The 15,231-nt window shown below is 32.6% G+C and overlaps 2 protein-coding genes across 7 annotated transcripts; one reads left to right on the forward strand and one right to left on the reverse strand.

The window, feature by feature from the left end:
* Positions 1 to 851: 851 nt before the first annotated feature.
* Positions 852 to 7,978, forward strand: LOC105833005 (tyrosine-protein kinase Fer). Of its 5 annotated transcripts, none has more exons than XM_028191192.2 (16): positions 852 to 973; positions 1,036 to 1,518; positions 1,680 to 1,853; positions 2,174 to 2,270; positions 2,366 to 2,561; positions 2,783 to 2,920; positions 3,000 to 3,209; positions 3,299 to 3,482; positions 3,745 to 3,918; positions 4,633 to 4,869; positions 6,219 to 6,395; positions 6,466 to 6,679; positions 6,815 to 6,967; positions 7,201 to 7,323; positions 7,415 to 7,537; positions 7,703 to 7,842. In XM_028191192.2, the coding sequence occupies exons 2-16, from the start codon at positions 1,306 to 1,308 to the stop codon at positions 7,840 to 7,842; spliced, it is 2,553 nt and encodes an 850-aa protein (XP_028046993.1). In that variant the 5' UTR covers positions 852 to 973; positions 1,036 to 1,305. The 5 variants fall into 5 exon arrangements, with proteins under 5 accessions (XP_028046993.1, XP_028046994.1, XP_012529845.1 ...); XM_028191193.2 differs by having other exon boundaries at positions 852 to 962; XM_012674391.3 differs by having other exon boundaries at positions 852 to 1,518; positions 7,703 to 7,978.
* A 1,213-nt stretch (positions 7,979 to 9,191) lies between these two features.
* On the reverse strand, positions 9,192 to 13,203 carry LOC105840360 (translation initiation factor eIF-2B subunit alpha). 2 transcript variants are annotated; one of them, XM_012687269.3, is made up of 9 exons: positions 13,039 to 13,203; positions 12,667 to 12,962; positions 12,463 to 12,564; positions 12,158 to 12,297; positions 11,911 to 12,027; positions 11,721 to 11,833; positions 11,280 to 11,424; positions 10,876 to 11,001; positions 9,192 to 10,759 (listed from the first exon to the last, which is right to left on the reverse strand). In XM_012687269.3, the coding sequence occupies exons 2-9, from the start codon at positions 12,677 to 12,679 to the stop codon at positions 10,610 to 10,612; spliced, it is 906 nt and encodes a 301-aa protein (XP_012542723.1). In that variant the 5' UTR covers positions 12,680 to 12,962; positions 13,039 to 13,203; the 3' UTR covers positions 9,192 to 10,609. The 2 variants fall into 2 exon arrangements, with proteins under 2 accessions (XP_012542723.1, XP_012542725.1); XM_012687271.3 differs by having other exon boundaries at positions 12,667 to 13,203.
* Between the last annotated feature and the right edge of the window lie 2,028 nt (positions 13,204 to 15,231).

Here is a 15,231-nt window from a genome sequence, read left to right on the forward strand (position 1 = left end):
ATTTTCATATTTTATGATAAATCTACATGATCTGTTCAATCTAAGATCACAAAAATATTTGTAAAATATTCAAATATAAAATGTATTGTAAAATATATTGTGTTTTTTATATAAAATTTATTATATTAAAGAATTTATATATTTAAAAAATAATTGTGAGCATAAATTCAAAATTAAGTAAAATATATATCCCAGATAGCACAAAATTATTATCATAACTATGTATAAATATTTTACAATATTTATAAATAGTTATGATAATATTTTATACAAATTTATTTTCAAAAAATATTTTTTACAGATTATATAATTATTTTCATAAACCATTTAGAAATGATACAAAAATTATATTATTAACAATATATAGAATATATTTTTAAAATGTACTGAAAAATATTTATGGTATATGAACTTGAAATATTTTTTATATTCTTTGATAATAATAATATAAATATTTATTTTAAATATTTTCACAAATGTTTATCATAATTTTTTTTATACCTGACAAACTCGGACATAAAAATATATACAAAATATTTATTATAAATATTTTTCCTTATAAATATTTTGTGCTATTTGGGATGTTTAACTGTAATATATTTTTCTTCACAATAATTGGAACGATTATATATATATATATATATATATATATATATATATATATATATATAAATTTGCTGTACATAAGATTTTCAATTTTGATACAAATATATAAAAAATTAAGCAAAAAATTGATTTTGCGCGTTTTTTTAATTTTGGACTATTGGTGTATTCTCAACTGCACTTCCTGCATTGTTTATCTTCTTTCTTTCTCTCTCTACCGGTGAACCGTGGAGCTGAAAAGAACAAACCATAAGTGTATGGCCGTTGATGTGATCTACGGCGAGGCGGCGGGATCTATCGATCCACGATCCACAGCGGACTTCCCTGATCAACATCATCGTACGACGTAACCAATGGCGGTATTTCGCTGGTAAAAGTGAAGTTTTTTTACAACCTTTGAGAGACTAGTATAAATATAAATGTTGATCTCAGATCTGCGCGGGGACGCGCCGGAGTAACGGCACGTCGTCGTCATCGTCGTCGTCGTCATCATCATCATCGCTGGCGGTGTTGGTCATGTAACAATCCCCCCTAGACACGTCGTCGCCGTGTTAAACCAAGCGCCAAGCCCACCCGAATTAAACTTTAGGATATCCGTCGATGTCCACGTATATTGTCGTAACGAGGTCGAGAATATGAGCCACAGTTGAGCACCGTCGGTGCCGTCGATAATCCGTGCGTTCGCGATCTATCGCGAGGGAGATGGGCTTCTCCACGAGCCTGCAGGGCCAGGCGTCGCACGAAGCGCTGCTGGCCCGCCAGGATGCTGAGATCAAACTGCTGGAGACGATGCGCAGGTGTCTCACAACGAAGGTCAAGTCCGACCGAGAGTACGCCTCCACCATCTCCTCGCTCACTGTCCAGGGGAAGAAGATCGAACGCGGTGAGGATCTCGTTGGCAGCCTCATAGCGCAGGTAATAATCAATTTGTATCACAATCAGACAAAGAGACCGAACGCTGATGGCTTTGTCCAGAGGTGTCTCTTACTAAAGCTCCCATAATTTGCTTGAATTTGCTGGTAAAATGCTGAGTGAACATTTTGCTTAAAATGTATAGAGAATACATATTTTTGCAGAGTTGGAGAGACATAATGGACTCTATTGATCAAACGGCAAAATTGATAAAGCAGCAAGCAGATTCTATTGAAAATATTGTTGTGGATCATTTAAGTACATTGTACTCGGAAAGAAGGAGGGCTAGAAAGCTGTACCAAGAAGAGCAGAATTGGTTAAATAATCAATTTCAGCAGGTGAACAATATAAATATATATTACGATATTGAAATATAATAGAAATGCTGCCCCTATTGCTGAACCAGTAAATAATTATTTAAGAAAAAAAAAGACTTAAAAAGAATAAGGTACAAATTGATATGTATTTTATTTAGATCTGATTTAGATCTTTAGATTATCATAAATTTGATTAAAATATCTTTTACTTGGAAATATAATTATGTTGTTTCTATTTGTTGACTGATGTGGTACATTCTTTTATGGTAAATAGTAAAAATGAATTAGATGAAGATGCAATTATGTAATTTGAATTTTTCTTTCAATTTATATGTTTGAAGCTGACAGAGGATGTAACTAGGAAAAAGATAGAATATCAAAAAAATTTGGAGATGTACAAATTAATGAGGTCGCGATTTGAAGAGTATTATGTTAAATGTAAGTGCTATTTATGAATATTATTTTGGATCTTTTCATATCTATTGCACACATTTATGTAATAAGAAAGTGATGCAGTAACATAACTTTCTTAGCTGGTAGAGGAGGCCGCAAATTGGATGAAGTAAGAGAAAAGTATCAGAAGGCATGCAGGAAGCTTCATTTGACGCACAATGAATATGTACTGCTACTAGGCGCTGTGACAGAATGCGAACATGATTTAAGAACCTGTTATCTGCCAAGTTTACTTCATCGGCAGCAAGCTATTCATCAAGAATTCATAACTTCATGGTGAGTTACATTACAAATAGCGACATCCAAAAGATATACACTTCCTGCAAAGTTTAAACTCTTCATCACTTTTTGTCATTAAGCTTTAAAACCTTAATGATTTATCTTTATTTTTCTATTTGCCTGCGAATAAAGATATGGAAAAGGTAAAAATTTTTATTATAGATTTTGATGGATATTCTTTTATGTGTACAATACTTAAGTTTCTATGATTTTTTTAGGAAAGGAATACTTCAAGATATTGTAAAATATACAGATTTTACGACAGAGAAATTTCTAGAGATTCATGTAAGAGTGTTGAAAGCAGTTGATGGCATTAAGCCTATTGAAGAGTATAGAGATTTTATTGGAAAGCACAAGTACATATGTAACATTATAATTATTTCTATATATATCTGAACATATGTAATTAATATAAATATTCTAATGTTAATATAGAACTAGGCCAGCATCACCAATCAGGTTTACATTTGACGAAAACCTGGTGGATGACACTTCAGGGAAGTTAAAGTCAAATAAACTAACTGTTGACAATTTAACGATAGATTGGTTGAGAAGCCGCCTTTCGGAACTCGAAGCTTCTCTCAAGACCACGCAACAAAATCGACAGAGTCCACAATTCCCACAGGAAAACAATAGCGATTCTAGGTATAAATCTTATTACGCTGATGCATTCTTATAATTAAGTTTGACATTTACCTACAAATAAATTTTTAAATATTTTTTTGTACTATTAGGATCTCAGTCTTGGATTATTCTCGTGAAAGGGAAGAACTGAGATTACGGTGTCAGGAGAAAAAATTACAAAGACAAGTAGATGTCATTAGAGGCGCTCTTAATGAATTAGGCTGTGAAGAATTACCTTCGGGTTGTGATCTTTCTATGGAAGGTTCTTTCACTGAATCAACTGCAAATAATAAAGTAAGTAAAAAGTAATGTCTTTTTCTCTGTTGATAAAAAGAAAACTAAATTTTGTCCATTACAATAGATCCAATGTTATATTAAAAATGTTTCCAAAATTATTTATGATAATGTGTGTGAAAAATCTCAGCATCCACAAAAGTTAAAAAAATCACTTTGTAACTGTGACAATAATATATATGAAAGTATTGTTATGTTTAATTATTTTTTTTATTGAACATTGAGTTGTCTGGAATTATTAGTTAGATCTAGCCTTTTACAGAAAAATACAGTCGCAGATAACGGCTTGTTTACACTAAGGAGAAATCAGCGGTTCATGACAATACTAAAATCACCTTTTAAATCTTTGCCGGCAATTAACGACTCAAAAAACGGAATGATTAGGGCAAATAGCGAAGGGCCTACCATTAAAGCAGACAAAAATATCCCCCCTGTTGTATGTGTTACACTTCACTTGTGTGATATCTGAGTGCTTGTGTGTATTTCCTGTGTCCTATTGTCGCAAAGTATGTCGATAAGATGTTTGCTATGTCTTGTGCCATTACATATATAGATTTTATATACAAAAAATCTCTCACAAATAAATTTTTTATCGTTATGTATACTGTCGCATAGACGTAGACAGTATTTAGTCTAGTTGATTATTTTTTATTACGAAAATTATTACTTATGAATAACCCTGTACACAACAATTTTTGCTACCACATTTTATATGTATACGAAATTATGATTGAGATAATTTATTTAAAAATTAAAAAATTTTGCATGAATAATGAATGTATCATTTACAATTAGAATATGTGTAATAATGCTGAATTATAATACAAGCATCTCTCTACTTACATTCTGTGACCTTAGTCATAAATCATAGGTATAATAATATAGAATATACAATCTTATTATGATTTATTAGTTTATTTTTAATCTAAAGTATGCCAGTCTGAAGCATAAGTTTAAAAGAAGTTGAGATAGTTGTAAATAGAGGGATATCTGTATTATCAATGCATAAGCATGAGAATGAAAATTTTTACACTAATATATGTATACATTAGAAGTAAGATGAACATGTATATGTGGAAGTGATTAAAGTTGCAAATTATTATTTAATTTATCATTAATATTTAGTTGGCCAAATTAAATTTATCTGTAGGTACCATTACGTGGAATTTCGCATTTAACTAATAATCAAAAAAACAATGGAAATGGCGGTCCTCTCATGGAGGAAGAATGGTTTCATGGAGTACTACCGAGAGAAGAAGTTGTGAGATTACTTGTCAATGAAGGAGACTTTTTAGTACGCGAAACAATGAGAAACGATGAATGTCAAATAGTTTTATCTGTTTGCTGGGACGGACACAAGCATTTTATTGTACAAACTACATCAGAGGTAAGAATAAATGGTAATTATGCAGATAGGGAGCAATCTCATTGATCACCTTGACCTTGACATATGTTGTCAAGGTCATGATTCTGAGTTACCTTCACCTTCGATCAATTGTCGGTTGCGACTCGTTAAAAAGTAATTAGCGATTAAAATTAAAAAATTATAACACGGGTATTTGATAATAATGAGAATTTCGTTTCGCATGGAAATTTACAAAGGATTGTGCAGAGAACACATAGGAGGGGGAGGGGCTCCGCCTCTTCCCCTGCATCCCCTCCCCGTATTTTTTCCTAACTCTAACCCTCCAATTTTAAGTTACAATGCCCTAGTTTACACCGAGCACTTGGTACGCGTATCAAGTAGTGGATTTAAGCTGATCAGCCAATGATTAAACACATTTACTAGTTATTTACTATTTGATACGCGTACCAAGTGCTCGGTGTAAACCAGGGCTATGTGGTCTAATTTCAAATCTGACATTTTAACATGATCAATTGGATATCCATAGCCAAATAACGACTAAAAATTGATGGGTTAGAGTTAGGAAAAAATATGGGGAGAGGCTGCAGGGGAGGGGCTCCGCCCCCGCCCACGCGTTCTCTGAAATAGTACATGTATGAAGGAAGGATAGTCATTTAAAACAATAAATTTATTAAACTTTCTTTGTTAATAACTTTTTAACGCGACAATTGATCGAAGGTGAAGGTAATTCAAAGTTATCATCACCTTGATAACATATGTCAAGGTCAAAGTGATCGGTGAGGTTGCCCTCTATCTGCATAATTACCGAATAAATTATTAAGAAAAGATCTTCAACTCGAGAAAATTAAAATACATATAATATATATATATATATATATATATCCAAAATTTTTTAATAAGTTTTTAAATAAAATTTTTAATAAAAAAAATTTATATTAATACAAGGTATCCCTTATATATATATATATATATATATATATATATATATATATAAAAGGGATATCCTATATGTAACATAAAATTTTTCTTTTTTTATTCTCTGGATTTTATATAACATAAAAGATAATATAAAGCTTAAAATTTGTTTTTTTATTCAATTTTTGTTCTTGTTTTATTATTCATCAACAATTTTACTCCTTGAGGGCAAACTCGGACAGCAAAAAAAAGTTTATTATATACCCATTATTAGAGTTTTATCATTTTTTGAACTTTTGAATTGGGAAACTTTCCTTGTTAATAGAATGTATCATGCTAATAATATTATAAACTTAATATAATATTAAAATACTGGAGAATTTAATTCTGATCTGAGCTCAATTATATTACTTATTATACGAAGGAATAAATTATATTAAAGTTTATTATCACAGGGACATTATAGATTCGAAGGACCCACATTCCCTTCCATTCAAGAACTGATCAGGCATCAGTGGCTATCTGGTTTGCCAGTGACTAGTCGATCAGGTGCTATTCTTAAGACACCAATTTTGCGCGAACGGTGGGAACTTAATAACGATGACGTCATTCTTTTGGAGAAAATAGGTCGAGTAAGTAGGCTATCAATAGCTATTTTGTGTTTTGTTTGCGATAATATGATGCCGACGGTGCGACTTACAGGGAAATTTTGGAGATGTTTACAAGGCGCAACTGAAGACTTGCAAGACTGAAGTGGCCGTAAAGACATGTAAGGTAACGTTGCCGGACGAACAAAAACGAAAGTTTCTGCAAGAGGGAAGGATACTGAAACAGTATGATCACCCGAATATAGTCAAACTTATCGGAATTTGCGTTCAAAAACAACCAATCATGATCGTGATGGAATTGGTGCCTGGTAAGTTGACAAGTCTTATTATGTTGCATTTATGCTAACACTTGCAACTATGTTAATATTCTTGGTTCCCCGTTGTGCTATCATATTAAAATTGGCAACCTATATTATGGTTTACACGCTAATCGCTAATTCTAGGTGGTTCGTTACTTACGTATTTGCGGAAGAATGCTAGTACAATAACACAACGGGAGCAGCTGCGTATGTGTAAGGATGCCGCGGCTGGTATGAGCTACTTAGAATCTAAGTATTGCATCCATAGAGATTTAGCCGCTCGCAACTGCCTCGTAGGTAAATAAACTACATTTCAAGAGAAAAGGGAAGACACTAAGGATTTGTTCGAATTGCATGCTCCAACACACTCCTATTTGCCCCAACACGCTCGTTGATTAATCGCATTAATCATTTAGCGCGTTGGGGCAAATATGAGTATAGTGGAGTATGCGATCCGAACAAACCCTAAATTTTAACTTGGCGAGTGATAATAACTGAACAAAATATAACGTTGTACGTTGTTTTTACAGGATACGAATGCATAGTTAAAATTTCCGACTTTGGAATGTCAAGAGAAGAGGAAGAATATATAGTTTCTGATGGCATGAAACAAATTCCTATTAAATGGACTGCACCAGAAGCTCTGAATTTCGGTAAGTCGTAAGTTTGTGTTTTCATTGTCTTCTGACAGTGCCAAAAATTTTATTGTTATCAGTTATTGATACATCATATCGTGTATCTCAGGTAAATACACATCGCTTTGTGATGTCTGGAGTTATGGAATTCTGATATGGGAGATATTTTCTAAAGGTGGTAATCCTTACAGCGGTATGTCTAATTCGCAGGCACGCGAGAAAATTGATGCAGGTAAGAAATCAAATGACAGAGATCGACGAGCATTTAATGAATATGAAGATTGATATATCTATGTATATCATTGTGATATTTGAATTAAATGCATATTACATGCACAGTGTGTGATACAATTGATAACTATATTCTGGCAATTTATGCATATATTCTTTACATCAGGATATCGAATGCCAGCTCCTGATGGAACGCCTGAAGAGATTTATCGATTAATGCTGCGATGCTGGGACTACGATCCAGAGAAACGACCACATTTTGATCAAATATATACTGTAGTTGAGACATTATCTCAAGCGTATTAAATTATAAGTATTATATTAAAAGTATTTTATTGACTAATAAGAAGTATAAATTGGTGCTATAACTTCTTGACACTTATTTTGTATATGTACAAGTCATAAAACTTTATAAAAAAATATACGTATGCGTGTGTGTGTATTGAGCTTTAAAAATTTATGAAATGCTCACAACTAAATCATATTTTACCCTATAAATGCACTATAATACATCGAGAAAAAATATAACTGGTACAACTCGTTAAAGCATTAATTACTTCTGGCATATCAGGTAAAGAAATTTTTGTCTTTTATCATAGAAAAAATACCTAAATCAATTATATCTTCTCGAGAAACTCATTCTTTTTCAAAAATAAATGTCATACAAAATATTTGGGCAGTTTTGGAAGTGGATACTATATATATTTAAAAATCTAAGGCATTTTTTTTAAACAAGATGGAATGATATGTAAGAAGACAAATACGAAAGTCAATAATTTGTCAGAACATACTAAAAAAACAATAGAAGCAAAACGATTATTCTAGATATTCTAGATTATTCTGTTATGCTTTTTCTTCAATGTTGTATATATATGTATGTATATATTTATCAGTATAAAACGTACTGTTAATTGCTGTTATATACGTCATTGTGAAATCGTATCAATGTGATTACCATTGGTTATTTTATTCGTGATGTTTATTACTGCATTTTATAAATTATTATATTTTTCCGTCCACGAACAGTAATTCAATTTATAACAAATAATATTGTTATCACACACACACACACACACGCGCGCGCGCGCGCGTATATATATATATATAACTTGAAATATATATATATATATATGTATGTATTGTTATTGCATATTTATAATTAAAACATATAGGTCTATTCTGTAATTTTTAACGACATCGTTATATTGTCGTTGTGCACATATTATATATAACAAAAAAAGCTGCGCAACGACAATATAACGATACTGAACTGTCGTTAAGAGTTACAGAATAGGTCCAATAGTCATGTGGACTTTATTTATTCAATTCTATTGTCATTTGTGTTTTCTGAATATTTCGAAGTGTTTCTCATACATACATATAATGAAGATACGCACATCAAATTTCATGGGCATGTATGTATTTTCTGTCCTTCTCTTATATATCTTAAAAAAGGCATGTAATGAAGCCTCTTTTCCGCGATACTGATTGGTTCTCTCGCTGCGCTTACTTCGTGTTGCGAGAATAACTGTCGAGAATAATTGCGATTGTATTTTAAGCTGTCAAATTTGTATAGATGGTTATTGTTGTAATATATTTTTTAAAAGTAAAAAATAAAAAGTCAAATAGCGCGCGCGAAGCGCGCGTCTGTGGTGTCTAGTGTATTATAAAATTTATCATTTTTCATGAAAATCAAAAGCACACTGAAGATATCGAAGATTTTGTACATAAAATATACGATCACATATATCTATAATTTCTAATAAGGATTTTCAGCATTGAAAGATATAGAAGATATTTAAACAATATATATACGTATATCATATTCATTCATAGTTAACAATTTATAGTATAGAATCTCATTAAAAAAACACGCGAAATATGAAAAGACTAATATTGTTAACTTCAAATCTTCAAAGAATATTTTAGTCTTACTATAAGCCATTAAAGAGAGAAAAAAGTAGAATTAAGAATCTTGCAATATATCTCAATTGTAAGAAATTTTGTCGCATTTTTCTTATAATCTTATATTCATAAATTTATTGTGTAATATATAATCATGGCGGAAAAAAATGATATGTAAATGCTTGTATTCATTTGTAGAGTGTATAAAACGGTTATAACGTTTAACGCTGTTTCAAAGTTAATAATTCAAGATTCTTGTAATTTAGACGTTTCTGTTTCTCTTGTAATTTTGTTTAAACGACACCATGTTACATATTGCACGCAATTATAAGCAGTTTTTATGTGTATAGATTACATAACACTCCATTATGAAGAAGTCTGTTTTAATGTGTTGTTTTAACATGATGTAATCTTCGTATAGACACAGTTTATTACTTGTTATCTTTCACGTGCAATTATATGAAAGGCATTTATCTTGTTTCCATATGTATATTATATATATATATATATATGTGTGTGTGTGTGTGTGTGTGTGTGTGTGTGTGTGTGTGTGTGTGTGTGTGTATACATACACATGATACTCAATATCATGTATAATAAATTAATAAAGATTATATAATAGTCTTTTACAAAAGTACAACAGATGTTTCAACACTTTATCTTACAAGGAAACCTCGCGAACCCGAAAATTCCGATTGTAATGAAACTTGGCATAAATGTAGAGGGGGGTAAATACATGAATTTAGAAATTTTTAGTTGGTGCTTATAAACGATTTAAAGAGTTCTCGTAAATTCGTTTTCAAAAAATAAACAGCATAGGTAAATAGAAGTATTTACTGTAAAACTTTTGTATAAAACATCTTTTGATATTTTGTTTAGTTTAAGAGATAAGAGTATATCGAGAAAAAGCAAAAACCCTCAACTTTTGTAGAATGATTTCAACCCTTTAAATCGTTTATAAGCAGCAACTAAAAATTTCTAAATTTATGTATTTACCATCTCTACATTTATACCATGTTTTATTAAAATCAGAATTTTCGGGTTTGCGAGGTTCCCTTGTTAGTCTTAGTCTTTACACCTTCAGGTATAGATAAGACTCAAATATCCGAGTAGTGTTCCATTGTATTATGTGACACTCATAGAATTTAAAAAACTTGTCACTTGATAATTACAAGTACAATTTAATGAGTTCGTCACTAACGGCCGACGGTGTTAGAATTCCCAAATCCGTAAACAATAGGCTGATGTAATGAGGCGGAGTATAATCTACCAAAGGATGCTCCTTTTTCAAATTCTTGTTTAAAGTACTGGATGTATACTGCAATAAGCAATAGAGATATTTATAGATACATGGAAAAGATTTCTTCGAATTATTGCATAATTATAACATAAAAGTTATAATTGATATTTGTGTAAAATATAATTCCTTAATACCTTAAATTCATTAGGTAAATCTACTTGATTTAAAGGATAAATTCTTGCAAATTTGAAGCTTTCTGTCAGTACGTAAAATGGTTTCTTCATCTCTTTCGCGCATATGGCCATTGTATATGTACCTATCTGTAAAACAATGGGAAGAAACACTTTTATATTATAATACATAAAAATTATACCTTGTTATCAAGATATCAGGTGGCTTCGTGTGAGAGCTATGGATTTGTAAGCTGACAGATCGCGAATACGAATCCGTATATATTGGAATTTTAAGTTTGTAATCTTTAGTGGGAATCAGAGGAATTTTTTTTAATTTAAGTAATACATACGTATAAGGACTGATATAATCTATTTTCCATTACTACAACTACTACTATTATGCCATCATCAAAACCCTCGTATACCTTATTGATCACACCGCCGCTTTCCGCGACACCTTCTGCTCCGACCATCACCATGTCTACGTGCTCCATAACATATCCCACTGCGGAATCCAATATCACTGTACACGATATTCCCAATTTTATTAAACTCTGGCACATCTCTTCTCTGTTTGACAAAGAAAGACAAAAAACACATTAAAATTTATACACAGAAATCTAAAGATATATATCTCATAGGATAAAATTTTTTAAAATTAAATTAAGTTAAAATAGCTTTTTTTTAATCAGTTATTATTCAGGGTACGTATTACGGAACTTTCTGAAATAATTTCTAATCGGAATTAGTGTCTTATAATCTATATTATTTTTTTAAGGAAATAATTTCAACTGAAATTTATTCTGAAAAATTTCACAATATGTGCCCATGTTTAATATTTTATGTTTTTAAATCTTCATACACACCCGTTGTTGTCGGGTGATGTTGACGTGACATACACATCAAATATTTTCTTACTCGCTGCAGCTTCCTTCATTGCCTGCAGCACTACTCTCGATTTTGAATGTGTGAGTATTGTCTGATAAAAATAATATAGTGAAAGTAAGAAAGTGATAATAATGATACATCAAATATTTCTTGTACATCTATTCTTACCGAGCCATCAGTAATAAAGTGTGCTGCTACCTTGGCTACTTTCCCTCGTGCTGCAACTAATTTGTCATAGAATACTTTGCCTCTTTCCAACATGATTCCTTTGCACTCTGCTATTGACTAATTAAAAACATACAAATATACCATAATAACAACAAATTACACCATCTTAGAACATAAAGTTAAAAAGGCTGAATTTATTCTCAAGGATAAAATGTGAAAGACAACATCTAAGTGTTAGTATTTTTACCCGTGTATCCAGTGTTGCTAATGTAATAAAACGGAGAAACAATTCGCTTCCTGAGGCAATTGCAGTGACTGGAGTTTCTGTGGAACGCATAGCATCAATTGCCTCTTGTAAACAGACCCGAAGCTCTTGAACTGTTTCCGCTGTACAAGCAAATAAAACATATGAAGGGTAATTTTACATAACTATAGGGCTGTAATATTCAAACAATTCACTCAGTACAAACATGTACAATAAGTTTTTGATTTTATAGTACATGTGCATTTATATAGGTAAATGTTTTATTACAAGTTATTGATCATACTTACATTTAGAATGTTTCAATACATTGAGTAAAGTACGAATGGCAGCCATGCCAGCGGAAATGTCTTTCTCATTTTTAATAATGCTGATAAAGTACTGACATATTTCTGTAAAAGTTTGTTGTTTTAGGCTCTTGTAAGATTCTTTCTATCAATTTCTTTATATCAATGCAAGATAAACGTTTTTGCACGTCTGTTGACTTTACGTACCTTCTCTGTCCATTATGACCTGTTGTTAACGGCTAGTCGCGTCAACAATAACAAATGCGTGATTCTTTTTAAATTAACACAAATATTGCGTAAGACATTACGTTGTCTCAATAGCTTCTGAACGTCTTGTAGCTGCTTGTAGCCCGTTTAGATTTCCGTTCTTCCAGGGACAAAGTATCACGATTCTGAATGTCGTTCCATCAATGATCAAACTGCATCTTAACAGAGGAATTTGAAACTCTTTGCACAAGTGATCAGTGAGCGGTCAGTGATCATTGGTCCTTATTGTTAGATCTCTAAATTTAGACCAATTAGGCCTGGGATTTGATTCTTGAATTCATTCGCAAGAGAAACGTATGCGCAAATACTCACTCTAACAGAAAAGTTGAAAGTTTATTCATTAAAAAGCCATACGATAGCTAAACTTCCAACTTTTCTCTAAGAACAGAATTTGCGAATACGTTTCTCTCTCTCTTGCGAATGAATTCAAGAATCGAGCCACAAGCCTTATGTTAGGAAATTACTCAACTGGGGCTCGATTCTTGAATTCATTCGCAAGAGAAACGTATTCGTAAATTCTGTTCTTACAGAAAAGTTGGAAATTTATTGGCTATCGTATGACTTTTAACCAATAAAATTGCAACTTTTCTGTTAGAGCGGGTATTTGCGCATACGTTTCTCTTGCAAATGAATTCAAGAATCGAGCCCCTGTTGTGCAACGGTTGTTTTCTGAACGTATAGCCGGTATTTGCACCGCGTATAATTATGAAATTTCGTCTGTCGTCCATGAATCCAAACGAGACTACGGACAGGATTCATAGACCGATCTTAAGCTCAAGCATTGTCTCAAGTCTAGCTTCGAGCCGACTTGAGACTTACTTAACCAATGGCTTAGTTTACATCGTGCATTTGATACGCGTATCAGGTACCATATTCGTATCAAATTTGTACTAAATATTTAGTACGCACGATGTAAACGCTGCCGGATCAATTTGGTACGAGCGTATCAAGTAGTATCGTACTAAACTGATACGCGTACCAAGTGATACAAATGTCGATGTAAACGCATAAAACGCATTTTAGAGGGAATTTAGCAATTGAGCATAACCTCAGTGCTAAAAGTTAAAAACCGGTGTGAAAATGTCTCAGTAGGAGACATCAACATGAATTAAATTTGTATTATATTTTTCACAGTACATGCTTAGTACATTCGATGTAAACGCGCCCGTACTAAGACTTTGGTGCGCACTAAACTTAATACGCGTACTAGGTTTTGACGATGTAAACTAAGCCAAACTAAGCCAATGAAATAACAGCATTGACGTCTCAAGATCGTGCTTAAGCTGGAACTTGAATAAGGTTCGACTATGGCCGGTATTCATAGTCAAATCTTATTTCAAGATCGTCTCAAGCAATGTCTTAAGATGCTAATACGGCTCTGTGATTGGCTGATGGCATCTTAAGACAGTACTTAAGATGATCTTAAATATAAGATCCGACTATGAATACCGGCCTATGAATTCCAGCCTACGATTCTAAGGCCGGAATTCATAGTCGAATCTTATTCAAGTTCCAGCTTAAGCACGATCTTGAGACGTCAATGCTGTTATTTCATTGGTTAAGTAAGTCTCAAGTCGGCTCGAAGCTAGACTTAAGACAATGCTTGAGCTTAAGATCGGTCTATGAATCCCGTCCTAAGAAGTTTGTTACTAATTTTTTATCAACAAAAAATAAATCTTTCTACTGGAGGTTATGCGGCAAACGTAAGCCATTGGGCACAACGTGAAACCGTTCACTTTTGATTTTTCGACGAAAATAACATATGGCAATTTTCGACCGGTGCTGGGTTAACTCGTTTCGGTTTCTTTTCCTCTAGAACCTCCTGGCCAATCACAATTAGTCCCTTCTTCAGAAGAATGGCTGTGATTGGTCTTATGACGTCATTAATCGCTCCCGGAGCGATTAACCCAGGCCGGTCGAAAACGCTAAGGCTCGGTTCCACAACTCACGGTTAAATTAACTGGCTGATTATTCCATTGGAATTGACCAATTGTATTTGTCGTTAAGCAAAATTAACAAATACGATTGGTCAATTCCAATGGAATAATCGGCCAGTTAATTTAGTCGTGAGTTGTGGAACCAAGCCTTATAGAAGGAAGTCTCAAATCGGTTTCTACTAAAGTTTATACTATTTTTTTTTCATATTCTACGGAAAATTTCCTATAAATTTAACCAATAAAACAAATTGCTATAACATTTCGATTTACATGAATTTCCTCCCTTAAGCTTTAAGCCTAAGAAAATTGACTAATCACAATTGAGTATTTTTATAAAAATTGACTGTGATTAGTCAGTTTCTTAAAGCTTAAATCTTTATTGTAGACTACTCCATTGTAGACTACGCCTAAGACGTAATAGTAAGGTTTTGACGCATTGGATTGGGCGACCGTAACCGTAACTAGCTAAATCGAGTATATGATAGGTCAAAACCTTTGGTTTGTTCGCGTCGCCATGCTCCGACATGCTCCTACTCACTCCAACGCATTTTAATAGGTTGGCGTCATT

This window comes from Monomorium pharaonis, chromosome 8 (assembly GCF_013373865.1).
Source record: "Monomorium pharaonis isolate MP-MQ-018 chromosome 8, ASM1337386v2, whole genome shotgun sequence".
NCBI lineage: Eukaryota > Metazoa > Arthropoda > Insecta > Hymenoptera > Formicidae > Monomorium > Monomorium pharaonis.

Excerpts from the sequence above, each read along its gene's own strand:
- LOC105833005 (XM_012674391.3), top strand. The coding sequence starts at position 1,306 with ATGGGCTTCTCCACGAGCCTGCAGGGCCAGGCGTCGCACGAAGCGCTG. Across the intron at positions 6,968-7,200 it reads CGCTCGCAACTGCCTCGTAG|GATACGAATGCATAGTTAAA; the intron begins GTAAATAAACTA and ends TTGTTTTTACAG. Across the intron at positions 7,538-7,702 it reads ACGCGAGAAAATTGATGCAG|GATATCGAATGCCAGCTCCT; the intron begins GTAAGAAATCAA and ends TCTTTACATCAG.
- LOC105840360 (XM_012687269.3), bottom strand. Across the intron at positions 12,298-12,462 it reads TGTATTGAAACATTCTAAAT|CGGAAACAGTTCAAGAGCTT; the intron begins GTAAGTATGATC and ends TTGCTTGTACAG. Across the intron at positions 11,002-11,279 it reads GCGGCGGTGTGATCAATAAG|ATAGGTACATATACAATGGC; the intron begins GTATACGAGGGT and ends ATTGTTTTACAG.